The sequence below is a fragment of the Pistacia vera genome, unplaced genomic scaffold (genome assembly GCF_008641045.1).
Source record: "Pistacia vera cultivar Batoury unplaced genomic scaffold, PisVer_v2 Contig19, whole genome shotgun sequence".
NCBI lineage: Eukaryota > Viridiplantae > Streptophyta > Magnoliopsida > Sapindales > Anacardiaceae > Pistacia > Pistacia vera.
The window spans coordinates 106,049-123,132 of record NW_022195990.1 but is presented as its reverse complement, the minus strand read 5'-3'; the positions used below and the strand labels follow the sequence as shown (position 1 = coordinate 123,132).

At 35.5% G+C, this 17,084-nt stretch overlaps 1 protein-coding gene across 2 annotated transcripts; it reads left to right on the top strand.

Moving 5' to 3' along the window:
• Positions 1 to 2,711: 2,711 nt before the first annotated feature.
• LOC116127200 lies at positions 2,712 to 8,764 on the top strand. Of its 2 annotated transcripts, none has more exons than XM_031412851.1 (6): positions 2,712 to 2,900; positions 3,020 to 3,098; positions 3,687 to 3,807; positions 3,936 to 4,366; positions 5,301 to 5,652; positions 7,243 to 8,764. In XM_031412851.1, the coding sequence occupies exons 2-6, from the start codon at positions 3,064 to 3,066 to the stop codon at positions 8,563 to 8,565; spliced, it is 2,262 nt and encodes a 753-aa protein (XP_031268711.1). In that variant the 5' UTR covers positions 2,712 to 2,900; positions 3,020 to 3,063; the 3' UTR covers positions 8,566 to 8,764. The 2 variants fall into 2 exon arrangements, with proteins under 2 accessions (XP_031268711.1, XP_031268710.1); XM_031412850.1 differs by having other exon boundaries at positions 3,684 to 3,807.
• The last annotated feature ends 8,320 nt before the right edge of the window (positions 8,765 to 17,084 follow it).

Here is a 17,084-nt window from a genome sequence, read left to right as displayed (position 1 = left end):
CTAAACAGGTTCCAAGAGTTTCAAAACAGGTTCCAACGGTTCCAAAACAGGGTCCAAAGCAGGTTCCAAAAGGTTCAAAAAAATTGGAAACGGAACCTACCCGCACAGTGCAGGTTCTGGGTAGGTTTCGGTTCCAGTTCTTACCCCTGGTTCCGGTTCTACCCGCTACTCGTGCTCACCGCTTATTCATGAATAATATTGTAAGCCAGACATTCTTTTAATAAACTCTTCACTCACCTTGTGCATCTCATCAACATTTGATTAAATCATTAAGATCTCTTGAAAGATTTGTAGAAACATGGTTCAGATTTGGGGATAGTTTTAATAAAAATACAATCTAAAAATAAGAATTATCTTCTTATTAAATACCTCATATCTAAAAATAATGTCCAAAGTTACATAAATTATTAAAGAGAGTAAAAACATCTTCTTTTCATAGTATCCACTACAAAATTAACAAAGAGTCGTTTGACTAAAAATATCTTTAATATATTTTTTTTTGTAAAAATTTTCATTAAAAAAAAATTAAATATAGAACTCTCTCTATAATAATATTCTATATATGAATAATCTCTATGTAATCATAAAAATTCTGATCACAACTGAACCAGTTATAAATAAGAATAAATTTCACATTATAATAAGTTATAATTTTTCTAGGTTTGTCTTAAAGAACTTGCCTCTACATAGTAATAATTATGTATATTGCAAAAATTATTGTTATGTTACATTAAAGTTTAAGATGAAATAAAATATTTATTAAAGTATTTTGGACAATGATTTATGCTTCAAAGTGTTAGCATATTTTTTATCTTGGGTACATAATAAGCCACTAGATGAACACCTTCTTGTTGAAGCCAAAAATATTCTAACTCTCAACATGTTTAGAGCTTCTTGGTATGAAATTTCTAGCTTTAAAGTTGTTATCATATTTACATGACTTTTTGATATTCATTTCCGTACTATCATATACTCTAAAACATGATTTAAAATAAAAATCAAAACAATAATATTTTGTACCTACACCTCTATTAAATTAATCCTCCTATAGTATAAATTTAATTGGTCATAATATATGATTATAGGAGGTTCTATGTATAACATTATATTATTAAAATAAATTAACTATTCATATTTAATATTTTTCATGTTAAAAATTAAATTAACTATTTATATATTAAAAGAATACATTTTTTTAAATATCTTATAACATTCATAATATTTCAATAGAAGCGTTTTTGTTTTATAAAGACGTTCTGATTTATTAAGGTAGTTTAAAACCATCTTTAATAAAAGTTTTTGTAATAGTTCTAACATTCTTTTTTATTTTATTTTTTTTAAACCGTAATATTCTTCGACTCAAACACAAGGCTTGCCAACTAGCCACAAGGAGAGAGTAATACTTTAAACATTCTATCAAAATAATTTAATTTAATTATTAAAAAGATGAATGTCTTATAAAACAATGACTAAAAATTAAGTCTAGTCTCTACCCTTTACATTATATGTTTTTGAAATTGGGTCTAAAAAAAATTGTTTAATTAACAACTCGTTTTTAATATCTTTTGTAAAGAAATATTAAATACAAATTTGACCAAGTAACCTTGACTAGGTATTTTTATCTTTAGTGTGTGTTACGATACGAAGTAAGAAGAATGATTCTAAGTCAAAGTTTCGTTGACCGTCAGAAGTCCAGCCCAATTTGAAGCCGCCCCCACCCATAAGTAAATATTTCAAGTTGGGCTTAATGTTATTATTCAGAATTTCTTATATATTTATTTCTTATAATCAAGATATTTTAGTCAAATTTTGATTTCAATTTGTAATTGTCAATCAAATATACATCATTTGATAGTTGGCATTGAAGGGAGGAGAGAAGAGAATTAAAATACACAAAGAAAAATCTATTGACCCAAAAGAATTCATTAGAAACTAATTTAAAAGATAAATACTATGGATTAATATTAAATGTGTGCACCGTTTATCGAAAAATATTATATATAGTATTTATATTTTCTTATAACGATATATACGTTCTTATGAATTAAAAGTATGTTATTATTATCAATAGTTTAATTAATCACCTTTGACGGCTAAAATTTCTTTTTTTTTTTTAAAAAAAAAAAACCCTTTTTTTAAAAAAAAAAAAACCCTTTTCTTACACATTAAAAATAGGTTAAGTCTAAAAGATGAATAATTAAGAAAAAGATATTATCACATACCTTTCAATTTAAAAATAAAAAAAATAAGAATAATTTTATAAAACCCCTATATAGTTAACTTTATAGGTCACATGTTCAATATAGTGCACTGACAAATAAAAATAGAATTAGAATTAAAAAAAAGTTAGGCACATGGTGTAGAAATTGAGTTGAATTGCTGTTTAATTATGAAAAAATTGCAAAGAGATCATCTATGTCTAATTTTCATTGTAGTAAAACACATTATTTTATATGAGAGAATTTGTATGTAAATATTATTCCAAAGAGATATTTGGACAATATAATCACATGATTTTTTTTTTTTTTAAATTAATGATTATTCAGTTGTATCTGTGATAAAGATTGATGAGAGAGAAAATATTATGATTAGATGATGAAAATATATTGTTGATTGTAGGGACGAGATGATAACAGATTACCAGTTCTAGATTTTTCCTAGAATGAGAAAGTGTAATTTTTTTACTTTTTAATTTTAAGGAAGCAAATAGTGATAATAAATGACAGTTAAAACACAAGAAATTCACGAAAGCAATTGATGGTTTCTGGGCCATGGTGGTTCAAAGGGTCACCAAAAGAAGCTTCCTTTGTTCATTCCCAACGGACTTAAAACTTTTCTCCAATCCATACTCAAAGCTCCTCTTTCCAGCTTCATGGACTTTCACACTTTACCTCTCTAAGGCTTTCTCTTCTTTCTTCACACTTCATCTCAATTCCCCATCTCGGTTCTGTTCTGTTCTTTCTTTTTCTTTTGTTTCAACTGATGTTTTAAGTGATTTTCTCTCTCTTTGTTGTCACAGAAGCTGAGTTGAGTTTTTGTGGGGTACTGTTTATCTTTGTGATAATGCTGAATTCTGATCAGGAGAAGCAAGATCAGAGGTAAATACCATCTGGGTATATTTAATTTTTGGTGGTTTTTGTGCTTGACTTAGGGTTTTATAATAATTGAGCTAATGAGGTTTTGTAGTTATTGTTTCCTAGTTTGATCCATTGAATATTAGTTCATTGATACTTTTGAGTGTTTTGACTGTGATTCTATTGCTTTTGCTGTAGTTGGTTCATGAATTAAATTGAGAACAAGTCAAAGATGATCTGAACATACGGTATTTTTTTTTTTTTTTTTTTCAGTTTTTGGGGGTTGGTCGTCTGTTGTTGAATTCATTTGTGTTTTCAAGTGTTTGAACTAGGATTCTATTCCTTGTCCTCTTGTTTCGGCTTTCTATTACAACGAGTTAAATTGAAACTATTGAAGTTTGGCTATAATGTTGTTTTGCTTGTGCTGAATACGTGTGTGTATTCTTAAAAGATATTGGTTATGTGATTTTAGCTTATAGTCTGTTTCATCAGTGTGAGAGGGAGAGATGTTCGTTGTTGATGGTGAATGTATGTTGATCTGTGAAGCTTTCACTTGATAGTTTTTGTATTTTTCTTCCACATTTTGTTGATTTATTGGTAATTATTTAGCAGGACGAACTCTAACATGGAGGATTCCACTGCAATGACTATTGAGTTTCTTCGGGCACGATTACTGTCTGAAAGATCCATCTCCAAAAGTGCTAGGCAGCGAGCTGATGAACTGGCAAGACGGGTGAGTTTTGAGGTTATTGTAGGGGGAAGTCTTTCCTGATTGGTCTAATCATTGAAGAACCAGTCATCTCTCTCTCTTAAAGTTCTCTTTCTGGACATAGTCAAATATTGGTTCTTGTTATGAATTAGGTAGCAGAACTGGAGGAACAGCTAAGGTTTGTGTCTCATCAAAGAAAGAAGGCTGAGAAAGCAACTGCTGATGTTCTCGCTATTTTGGAGAATAATGGGATAAGTGACATTTCTGAGTCATTTGATTCAAGTTCTGACCAGGAAGCCCCTTGTGATTCAAAAGTCAGTAATAGTTCTAATAGAGAAGAGGATAACTCAGGCAGTCCAAAACTAAGAAGAAATGAGTGGGAGGAACATTCAGGTTTGGACATTGATTTTTCTCCAGTGCTTTGCAGACGCTTGTCTTGGAAAGGCCGCAAGGATACTTCGCATTCTCCTGAAAAGTACAAGGATTCTTATATGAGAAGACGTAGCAGTTTTAGATCTGTTGGATCTTCTGCAAAACATCGTGTAGGAAAATCATGTCGCCAAATAAGAAGTCTGGAATCAAAGTTAGTTTATTTCTCTCTCTTTATGTGTGGGGAGGGGGCGAGGGTTATTCTATCAACATAATTCCTCCCCTATTCCTCCTCTTTTGTCTAATATAATTATATTACTATATTCTGATGGAGCCTCCTGTAAAATTGAATCAAAACCAACCGCAATACACACAAAAGTAACAAGCAAGAGAACACACACTCTGATATGAACTGTATTAGTATTAATAAAAGGATTGAAATAACAATTGAAAAACTATAGCACCCAAACAGATAGATTCCCTGTAGTTCGAGGAGCTGGGGAGCCTCCCTTAATGACCTATGAAGAATTTACTTGACCATCACCTCACACTCTCTCTCTTTACTATCTACTAATTACTCTTTACTAACTGGCACTAAATCCATCCTCTAAATATCAGCCACGTTTATATTCTTTTAACAAACTCACTCACACTCTTCACACTCACTGCCTCTTCACGCTCACTGCCCTTAACGCCTATTCTTGCCTTTCAACTTATAGACCTTGCTAATGGGTGGTCTATCATATTCAAATGTGCTAGTGTGTCGTCTTTTTTGTAGTACTGTATTGATGACCAGTATGTGATGATATGATAAGCACTTCTATGCTTTTTGAGCTTGTAATTATAGTTCTTAATGAAATTTTGATAATTGGAGAGAATTTGTTGGTGTTAAACTCATCATTCTATGACTTCTTCTTATTTTTTTTTTTTAACAAGTTTGCGGATGATATGAAAAACTGGAGACTAAGAAAAAGAGTGTAGTATTGTGATGAGTATCTCATGTTTCTCCCTTTCTGTGGGATATTGCAATTTTAATAAAATATTTCTTCTATTTGGTTCATGTCAACTTCTGTCTGCTTGTATGTTTCTTTTTAATCTTTGCTCCACCCTGATGCAAGGTAATTATTAATCTGTTGTTTGTGTTGCAGATCTGAGGATGAGGAGCATAAAACAGAACCTACAAAGGTTGATTCTCAAGAAAATGGGGTTGCTACCTCTTTAGAAGAGGTTTCTCCGAATCACTCCAATGGTAGACCTGAGATCTTGAGAGAAGGCTCTGAAGCTCCAGAAGAGAAATTTTTACCTGAGGGTTCACAAGGTAGCTTAGAAAATGGAAAAAATGTGAGCAGTGGTAATGTTGACTTCAATGAGCATGGAGGAGAAACAACTATGGAGAAGGCATTAGAAAATCAAGCGCAACTGATTGGAAAATATGAAAAAATGGAAAAGGCTCAAAGAGAATGGGAAGAGAGTTTTAGAGAAAATAACAACAGTACACCGGTATGCTTTTTTAGAACCTATGTGATTTAGACAGTTAAATGCTCTCTCTTTAACTGATTGCAAACAACTGTTTGCTGTGTGTTAAAACTTAAAAAAGAAAGAAAGAAGAAGATGTGTTACTGGTGAAATTTGAATGTCCTTTTAAACATTTTAGTGTGAGGTCAGATAGTTCCCTAGGATTAACCCCCCGCCCTTCAGCAAAGGAAAAAGTTCTTTCTTTACTTTAAATCGGCCTGGGACATTCAATAAAAAAGGGATTCTAGTTTAAGTTTTATATACAAACTGATTCTTTATCTAATAGATTCAAAGGTTCAGCGTAAATGAAATAGTGAGGGTAATGGCTTGGAGATCCAAATCTTGTAATACTAATGTAACTACTCACTCCAAATCGTTTAAATGGGTAGAACACTATTTCTTGTTTGTTTCATCTGCAAACCCCCCTTCTCCCAAAAATAAATAAATATATAACTTGTGCATATGTGTGAGACCTTTTGGTTGCACAATTTTGTGATAGTCTTATGTGGAAATTGGTGCGGTGTATGCTTTACATGTGTGTTATTCATCAGATGCAGTGATTGTTTCTGATAACTCCAAAAAGAGTTGTCTGTTTTATCTGGAAAAAACCGAGGGCACTCGCACAATATACTAAATGATTAAAGCAACAGCTCTATCACTCTGTCTCTCTTGTTTTCTATTGTGTGTGTTCACACTTGTGTGCTTCTGTGCATCTGCGATATGTGTATGTAGCTGTAGATTTCTTTATATTGTTAGATTTATGCTAGATATGTACTAGTTGCCCAAAAGTAGTAATACCCTCATGATCTGCAATTTGAGTGGCATCAAACATAGACCTTTTAGAATACTACATCTTGTTGTAGCATTGTTACTTGTAAAAATATTAAATCTTTTGATGTTCCAATATTTTTATACTAATTATTCTCTTCCAAGAGGAAAGATTACCCCTTCTTCCTAAAGAGGAAATAGATATGTTCTAATTATGATATATAGAAGAATGGACATTTGTATACTAACTGCTACAGCTTCTCTCTCTCAAAGAAATAGCAATATTGATACTAAAACTGGCATATATTGTTAAATTAAGTTTATTTAGGCCAGTTACAGTTACCTGCATATCTTTGGGCTTAATGACGATGATGGTAATTAATAATGTTGCTAAGGCATATAAGGTAGGATTCTGTTGTTGGTGGCGACTAGTGCTTGAAATGTTTCCTAGATACATAGTAAATGCTATTATAGATGCTGCTAGATAAATATGGTGTATCATTGGGATGTATGGTCCTCAAAGAGACTGTTTTCCATCAATAACAGGGCACAAAAAAATGAATCAGATGATTGTATTTTGTTAAGAATTTTCTATTGAACACACCCCAGATAAATAAGATTCAAGCATCAGTTAACTTTTGATATGTTGATTGTTGTATTGCAGTGCTTGATTCTAATTTATCCCTTTCCTGATGTAATTGGAGATTACAATAGTCAGGCATATGTTTGTCTATATGTTCCCAAGTCTTTTGTCCTTTTTATCAAATCTTGTTTCCGAACATATTGACATTGTGGTTTATTGTTCAGGATTCTTGTGATCCTGGGAATCAATCAGATGTAACTGAGGAAAGAGAGGAGATCAAACCACAAGTTGAATGCCCTACTGCCACAATCAATACTGTCCAAGAGGCTAAGTCAGAAGATGTTTGTTTCTCTGATAAATTGTCCAATACTCAGTCTAACGGCTTTCACTCACCTTCACATGGTGATGTGCAATATTTAGGTGATCAGAAATTAAGCGGCATTCATGCACCTGAATCACTGGCTCAAGACTTTGCATTTCCTACGGCCAATGAAAAGCAAAACCAGGAGAGCCTGAAAACCGACCATTATCTACCTTCACAGAGGGCCCATTGCCATCCACATGGAAACCACTCAGCAGTGGTTTTTTCATCAAATTCAGGCAGTGAGTTCTGTAGAGGAGAAGTTTCTGGGAGCCAAAATGAACTCTATGCACTAGTGCCACATGAAAAACCTAACGGGTTCAATGAAGTGCTGGAGGCACTCAGGCGGGCAAAGTTATCGCTGCAACAGGAAGTCAGCAGAGTGCCGGTAACAGAAAGGAAATCTCTTGAAAAAGCTATTAAACCTTTTATTAGAATGCCAGTAACAGAAAGTAAATCTCTTGAAAAAGCTATTACCCCTTCTATTCCTGCTACGGAAGTTTGGGACAAGGGAGAGATTCCTGTTGGATTAGCTGGACTTTTCAGATTACCATCCGATTATGCAGTTGAGGAGAGCAGAGCCAACTTACTGGTTTCTGGTTCTCAACCAAGTTTGGCAAACTATTATCCTAGTACAGGTCTTGGAGTAACTGTTGGTGACCGAATTCTTACAAATTCGTACATGGATGGTAGGTCCACTTCTTCTGCTGGTAATTTTCTGGTAGCTGGGGATCAATTTGTCACTAGGCCTTCCATGGATAGGAGGTCAACGTATTCAACAGAAGATCGAGTTTTCACCAGCCAATACTCAGATATATCATCAAGAATGTCCATTCAGAAGCCAACTTTTGATGGTAACTCGGATGCTGGTCTACCCTCTTCCAGACAATTTACTTACTCCACCATTTCCTCTTCTCCTGACCTGATGCCACGAATACCAGCTGACCAAAGATTCTCAACATACCCTCTGAATAGACCAGTTGGGATGCCTCCCTCGAACCTGGATGCAGGTCTATCCTCCTCCAACCGATTTACTTACCCCACGTTGCCCTCCTATCCTGATCAAATGCCGAGAATGCCAACTAATGAAGGATTTCCTACATTTCACCCTGGTAGGTCAGTTGGGATGCCCCCTGCTGATCACTCATTTTACAGTGATCGTACCGGACCAAATATGTATAGATAATACTGCAGCTTAACCTAGGTGTTAGAAATACTGGTTTAGAGTGTACCATCTGTTTTCAAAATCTTGGCCTTTGATAGGTCACTCTCTGTATCATCCCTTTTCATTATTTCCCTGTATTTTGTGTTTGTAAAATATTGATTCAACTGATGTTTGTCTCTCCTATTTGTTGTTGTATCCAATAAATTATTATCAATCACAATTTAAGCGGTCAACAGGGATTAGTAAAGTTTTGTCATTCCCCAAAGAGTTAACGACATGTTCCCACCCAAATAATGGCTCATTGACAAATTTATATCCGCCCATTTTTTAAATATTCTTTTAGTGCCCAAAGCACAATCTTTTTAGTAATTTTCGTTATGAGGAAGTGCAAAATCGTCAAAAGTCCGTTATTAGTGAGGGCAGAATGGTCAGCAAACATTTGGCCGCCCGAGAAGAAGAAAAGAAAAGGGACGACGCATGTTAGTAGCGTCACAGCCAACAGTTTTTGCTGTTTTTCGGTTGATTCCGATGTTCAAAATCACTTTTGAGACCACCCACAAAATCTCCATCACCTCTTCTACAAAGCCCAAGCCTCCATTTGCCATCATCACTCACCATTTCCCACCACCACCTCTATTTGCACAGCTAACTCTTCAAGCTGGATTTTCGGTCGATTTCTTTGCCAGAAATTCCCATAGACACCACCATCACACTGCCCACAACCCACTCTATAAAACCCTTACCTCCCCCACTGTTCCTTGCTTGTCGGTCACCGGTCATGCATCGCACGATCTTTCAACTTCCAAGCTGATTTCTTGTTGTTTTCGGTGTCAGAAATCGTCCTTGCCACTACTAATTGACTCCTTGGATCTTCCTTCCAAAAGCCCTAACATTCTCGATCCTGTTTGCTCACAAATCGTCGGTGATTGAAGCTTTCCCACCCTAGGGTTTTTTGAGTTTTGATCAATTAATTGGGTTTGATTAGTTTGGTTTTTGAGTTTGTTGAGTTGAAAGATGATGGAGGAATGTTTATTTGTAGTATTGGTGATTAGTTGGTTGATTTTTTGGTCGCCAGTACTCCCCAACGCCAGCGGCAATTGTCGGCAATGGAAGAGGCTAAGAAGAGAAGAAAAAAGAGGGTTTTTTTTTTTTTTTTTTCGTAAATCACTGTATTTCCTGCCAAAACCAGAGGAAAACATAACATTTAGGTAGTAAAAAGTATTTTAAAAGTCTTAGGGTGGAATAGTGGGAAAAAGTCGCTAACTTTTCCCCAAATTTCCAGATTATCTGTACTGTGGATCTTTTTTACTAGAAGTCATGTTGAATTGGTAAAACATGTGTTTGATAGTTGCTTCTAGATATTCTTAGGAGTGTTTATTTTTCCAAACAGAACATGGTAAAACACTTACTACATTTACACAAACAGAAGTAAAGTATTTTAATATTTTACAATTATTTTCTCAGAAAGCTCCTTGAAACATCTAGAAGCACAAAAAAGTTGTTTTTGACTCAAAAAATTAGTGATGTTTGTTTCTTAAGAAAATCTTTTCAATGACCATGTTAATATGTGAAGCCGTCAAAACTGTGTCGTATTGGGCTTTAGTAATGCACTGCCATTTCAAGTTGTCTCTCTTCAGTCTTGGCCTTTGATCTCTGTCAAATCCAACGGCTGAAATCTTCTCTGGTGGTCAACATATAAAAGCAGCAGATCAACCAATTTGCACAATGAAATCCCTTTGTAATTTCGCGATCAAACACTCTCTGCTAAGGTTTTTAATCTCTAACTATTTTCTTGTGTAAATTGGGTTGTAAATCCACCCAAAAGTTGTGTTTCTTTTGAGGGTAAAGAATCGGGGATAGGCTTCTCTGTAGGATTGTAGATTTACAGTAACAAGAACAGAAAGATTGAGGTTCTTAAGAGTGAGTGATTGAGTGTGTGCTTGAGGGTTGTACTTTGTGATTCTATGATAATAATAGTGCAACGAGCCACCATATTCTGGAGCTCAACGTGGACGTAACTTGTTCAATCTTGAACAAGTGAACCACGGTAAAAGATCGTGTGTTGTTCTTTCCTATTTTTTGATCTTTGTTTTGTTGGTTAGAATCTTATGTTTTGGTTAAGTAGACTCGGATTTACAACAATGGTATCAGAGCCGAGTTTAGGGTTCCTTGAATTTTACATTCTAGGGTTTTCTTGATTTGGGAAATTTTCTAGGGTTTGGAAAAATAGGGCCTTTTTCAATTAAGTAGTTCCTAGAGTCCTAGGGTTCCAAATACAACAAGAATTTGCAAAATCTTAGTGAGTCGAGTCCATCATCATAATCTTGATTCTTTAGGGTTTGCTTTTGAACCCAAACCATGAGCACCACGCGCATGGAAATCTCCCAATATGATGGGAAGATTGATTTCAACACTTGGAAAAAGAAGATGAAGGCCTTTTTAACCCACAATAAGGTGGGAATTGCTCTAGAAAAGGACGCCACCAAATGGCCGGAAGAAAAGCTAAAGAAGAAGGCAGAGGTAGACGAAGAAGCATATATTTTGATTATCATGAACCTGTCCGACATCGTGCTACGGAAGGTGGATGGCTTGGAATCTCCAATCGCTCTCTGGGGTAAACTCGAATCTTTATATGTTCTTTAGTCAGCACCTAATTTAGCTTTCTTAAAAGGTGCATCGTTCACATAGCTAAATCTTTAGATGAAAACTTGGATGAATTTCTAAAGATGACCCTAACTCTAAAAAGTACTGACCAAGAACTAGGAGACTCTAGTCTTGTCATGATTTTGTTAAACTCCCTGCCAGAAGAGTATCTAATTGTAAAGAATGCTTTACAGTATAGTGGCACAGTCCCTAGTGTGGATTTGATAGTTTTTGGGTTAAAATCTAGGGAACTAGAATTGAAAATTCAAAAAGAAATGGTAGTAATCTATTTGTAAAAGGTAGATAGATCCTGGATAGTTTAATAAAGAAGCTGGAAAGAATTCTCAAAGTAACTTAGGCACTAAAACTAGAGAGAAAGGTAAGGGGAATGAGAAACCTAAGGGAGAATCTAGGAAGTGCTTCTTTTGTAATAAACTAGGACATCTTAAGAAAAAATGTTACGAATGGATTAAAAAGCACAAACAAACCAGTACTGAGAGCAACCTAGCTAGCACAAGCAGTAACATTGAAATCTCTAAAGCAGTTATTGTTTCTAATACTGCTAGGGTTAATGAGTAGGTGTTAGATTCTGGTTGTACTTTCCATATGAGTCCAAATAGAAATTGGTTTCAAAGACTTAAAATTGGTGAACAAGAAACAGTGTTCATGGGAAATAACCATTCCTGTGAGGTCCAAGGCATAGTTGATATAGCCATTAAACTAATCAATGGTAAGGTAATACTACTAACTAGGGTTAGATACATACCTGAGCTTAAGCGGAACCCGATTTCACTAGGAACATTAGATGAATTTGGCTGTTCCTATAAAGCCCAAAATGGATGCTTAGAAGTGTACAAGAATGGTCATGTTTTGCTTAAGGGTGTTAAAAAGAATGGTCTGTATATCTTATGTGGACACTACTATCATGATGTTTTCAATACTGCTCTACTATCTACTAACATGTCTACTGCAGAGAAATGACATTTGAGATTGGGCCACATAGGCCAAAATGGCATGAATGCACTTAGACAGCAGGGCTATTTTGGTAATGATTATGTTTCTGATTTAAATTTTTGTGAGAGATGTGCTCTTGGTAAACAGCACAGGATGAGTTTCCAAAAAGGAACTCATCTTGCTGCAAATTGTTTGGATTATGTGCATGCGGACCTTTAGGGTCCAGAAAGTGTCAAGTCGCATGTAGGGAACACATATTTCATCTCAATTGTAGACGATTATAACAGGAAGGTATGGGTATACCTTCTCAAGACTAAGGATGAAGCCTTGACTAAGCTCAAAGGCTGGAAAATTTTGGTAGAAAACCAAATAGATAGAAAAGTCAAGGCCCTTAGGACAGATAATGGGTTGGAGTTCTGCAACCTAGAGTTTGACACTTATTACACTTACTGTAGCAATTAGGGGGTATTAAGGCATAGGACAGTAAGGGGAACCCCCCAACAAAATGGGGTTGCAAAGAGAATGTATAGAACACTTCTAGAAAGGGTTAGATGTCTCTTATTCACTGTTGGTTTACCCAAAGCCTTCTGGGGTGAAACCCTAATCACTGTAGCTTATCTAATCAATAGGAGTCCTTTAAGTTCGATAGAGTTTAAGTGCCCTGAAGAGATATGGTTAGGGAGGAGGCCAAATCTGAGTCACTTAAAGGTGTTTGGGTGTGTTGCTTATGCACACACTCGAGATGGGAAGTTAGAACCTAGGTCCCTAAAATGTGTATTTTTAGGATATCTAGAAGGGACCAAAGGGTATAGGTTGTGGGAAAGAGATGCTCCAAGGGTCAAGGTAATAATCAGTAGTGATGTAGTCTTTAATGAGATCATGTTTCCTTGCAAGATTTCTAATAACAATGTAAGTAAGTCAAGGAGTGATTCTGAGAGGTTTGATCAAACTAAGAGATCTCAGTTTGAGGTGGAGCTAGCAAGCTTGGCTGAGCACCCTGAACAACCAGAAGCTGTTGAACCAGAAAACTACCCACTGCCTAATAATGAGGACCAAGATGAAGAAAGGGAACAGTCTGAAAACATTGAAGAAGCCCAAAATGACAACTTGATAGAATACTAGCTAGCAAGAGATAGAGTTAGGAGGGGGATAAGGCCCCTTACCAGGTTCAACTATGCTGACCTAATCTATATAGCCTTGGTTATTGGTGTAGAGATCCAAAAGTCTGAGCCTGAAACCTAAGAAGAAGCCATGAATTCCAAAGACAAAGATAAATGGCTTTCAGCCATGAAGGAAGAAATGAAGTCTTTAAAGCTGAATAAGACATAGTCTTTGGTCTCAAAACCAATTGACCAGAAACTGGTAGAGTGCAAATAGCTTTACAAGTTAAAGGAAGACATAACAAGCTCAAACCCGCCAAGATACAAAGCCAGACTTATGGCTAAGGGCTTCACATAGAGGGCAGGTATTGACTTTACTGAAATCTTTTCACCTGTAATTAAGTTTAAAACTATTAGGCTAAGGCTATCAATTATGGCTCATTATGATTTTGAATTGGAACAATTGGATGTTAAAACATCATTTTTGCATGGTGAATTGGAAGAAAAGATATTTATGAGTCAACCTATTGGGTTTAGGGATAGGAACCTGCCTGAACATGTTTGCCTATTGCATAAGTCTCTTTATGGCCTTAAATAATCCACTAGGCAATGGTACAAGAGATTTAACTCATTCATAGTAGGAGTTGGGTTTACTAGAAGTGAATATGATAACTGTTTCTATTTTGCTTGCATAAATAACATGCCTATATACCTGCTGCTGTACGTAGATGACATGCTATTAATATGTAAATCTAAGTCACACATAGATGAACTAAAAGCTAAACTAAGTGCCGAGTTTGATATGAAAGATTTAGGTTCTGTAAAAAGGATTTTGTGGATGATTATTGATAGAAACAGGAAACTAAATAGGCTAGAGCTTCACCAACTGCCATACCTGCAAAAACTGACTTCTAGGTTTGGAATGGCTGAATCTAAACCTGTAAACATACCCTTAGCTGATCACTTTACCTTGAGTGAATTGCAGTGCCCAAAAACAGATGCTAAAGTGTTAAAAATGGAAAATATTCCCTACTCAAGTGCCATAGGATCAGTGATGTATGCCATGATAAGTACTAGACTTGGTTTTTCATTTGCCATATCATTATTAATTAAGTAGGTTTATGTCAAATCCAGGAATAGAACATTGGGTTGCATTAAAATGGCTACTTAGATACATTAATAGTATTGTGCATATTGGATTAGATTTTTACAAGAGAAGCACTATACTTGATCTTGTTGGGTATGTAGACTCTGATTTTGTATGTGATCGAGACTTAAAGAAGTCTATTACAGCCTACTACTTCACCTTAGGAGGCAACTGCATTAGTTGGAAATCATAATTGCAACCATTAGTTGCACTGTCCACAATAGAAGTTGAGTATGTGGTAGTGACTGATGCTTTTAAGGAGGCCATATGGTTGCAAGGGATCTTGAAAGAAGCAAGTTTGATGGATGGACTTGTGATTATGCATTTTGACAGTCAAAATGTCATTCACCTAAGCAAGAACCCAGTATATCATGAGAGGACGAAGCACGTGGACGTGAAGTATCATTTTGTACGAGACCAAATCTCAAAAGGGAAGTTGAACCTGTTGAAAATACCAACTGAAGAAAATCCAGCTGATATGGGAACAAAAGTGGTGACTCCTGCAAAGTTCAAGCATTGCTTGAACTTATTGCACATCAACTGATCCAAATAGAGCTGAGAAAGAGTATGTGAGAAGCTTGCTACACTGATGGTTTGCTGTTTGGAGTGATGGCTTCAAGGTGGAGATTGTTAATATGTGAAGCCGTCAAAATTGTGTCGTATTGGGCTTTAGTAAAGCGCTACCGTTTCAAGTTGTCTCTCTTCAGTCTTGGCCCTTGATCTCTGTCAAATCCAATGACTGAAATCTTCTCTGGTGGTCAACATATAAAAGCAGCAGATCAACCAATTTGCACAGTGAAATCCCTTTGTAATTTCGCGATCAAACACTCTTTGCTAAGGTTCTTAATCTCTAATTGTTCTCTTGTGTAAATTGGGTTGTATATCCACCCAAAAGTTGTGTTTCTTTTGAATAGGCTTCTCTATAGGATTGTAGATTTACGGTAACAGGAGTAGAAAGATTGAGGTTCTTGAGAGTGAGTGATTGAGCAAGTGATTGAGCGTGTGCTTGAGGGTTGTACTCTGTGATTCTGTGATAATAATAGTGCAGCAAGCCACCATATACTAGAGCTCAACGTGGACGTAACTTGTTCAATCTTGAACAAGTGAACCATAGTAAAAGATCGTGTGTTGTTCTTTCCTGTTTTTTTATCTTTGTTTGGTTGGTTAGAATCTTGATTTGGTTAAGTAGACTCAGATTTACAACAGACCAATTATACTCCATTGAATCTGACTTGGATGCACTTCCATTAGTTAAAACCATCCCTAAAGCAAGAATCATCCTGGAAAATTAACAAGAATGATTTGGTTATGGCTTCAAAACTCTGATTTTTCAAACATTTTGGTTGCTCAAAATCTCTATATAATTATAGCTGGCTTAACACATCACATAACTTCAAGCACCAAGCAAATTCATTATCGATTTTCTCATCATAACCCGCATAAGCTTCTCTCAGTCTTACTGTCTGTATCATCATCCAAACTTCTAAACAAAATCGGGGACATGGATGCTCGATATTATGCGCCGGAAACTTATGAACATGGGAATTTCTCGGATGGTCAAAAGAATATGGCATGTTCAAGTACTGATGATATTTCACTATTGGAAAATGATCATTATCCACCAAAAGTTACAACTACTGGGAAATCATTTGATCCAAGGTTACTTGTGCTGTTAGAATATTTCAGGGAACTCCAAGAACGAAAAGGAGACTTGTTCAGGAAAATATTTCCAGGAATTCATAACGAGTTTGTCGAATTTTTCAAGAAAATTGACGAATTGTTGTCCCAAGTGAAATCTCATAATCAAATGAGAGGTGTGAGAACTATGCAAAGGAGTTTAAGCGTTGGTTCACCGCGCACTCGTGCCATAGAAGGCGATGAATCGCCATTGAGGCTTAAACGGTTTAAGATTCGGACAGTAATTCTGGACGGAATTTCCTAGGGTGGTGGCCAAGGTGGCAGTCAGCAGGGTGACAGTAACTGACCAAGATTTGTGGGAAGAAAAAAGAAAAGCAGTAGGCATGCTTCAAATTTTGTGGCAACTATAGTTTATTGTTTAATTGATTTGTGACAAGATTATAACATTTATAATATTCATGAACTATAGTCTTCTTGTAAATATATATTATGTATGAAACCTTAGTTGGACCTTTTCTTCATTCTTTATACATGTAAATATGTAAACTAATTCACTGATGACGAATTCAACATGTAACAGTGATAGTCAATGAGCAAGATTAAGGTTATAATTTTAATTAAGAAATATCATAAGACAATTTTATTTTAAAAGAGGTCAGAATGAAAAATTTGAAATTAGGAATGGTTGATACAAGAACTGAGATGTCTTTTTATCTGGGACGGGAAGTGTACAGGATTTGTGAGTTTTGTCCACTGAAATACTAAAAAGTAAAAAGTTTCAACAGTCTCTTTCTTAAAAGTATGGTGTATGGATATGAATTTTAAAAAACCTATATAATATGGAGAGTTGGATCAAATGTTATCTCCATTTTTTCAGATTATTGAAGCTTTTAAACATTTCAGTAGGGACTATTAGGTGTATTACTCAAGAGGTTTTGAGTTTGAATCCCTCTTCGGTTTGCTAATAGGGGTGGTCACCAGAACTCTTACGCGGCTGATAGTTCTAGGTTCCTGGGAGATTAGTTAAGATACGTGTAAGTTAACTTAAACACTTTCGA

Coding starts and splice junctions, on each gene's coding strand:
- LOC116127200 (XM_031412850.1), top strand. CDS start 3,064: ATGCTGAATTCTGATCAGGAGAAGCAAGATCAGAG. Junction 3,099..3,683: donor CAGGAGAAGCAAGATCAGAG/GTAAATACCATC, acceptor GTAATTATTTAG/CAGGACGAACTCTAACATGG. Junction 5,653..7,242: donor AAAATAACAACAGTACACCG/GTATGCTTTTTT, acceptor TTTATTGTTCAG/GATTCTTGTGATCCTGGGAA.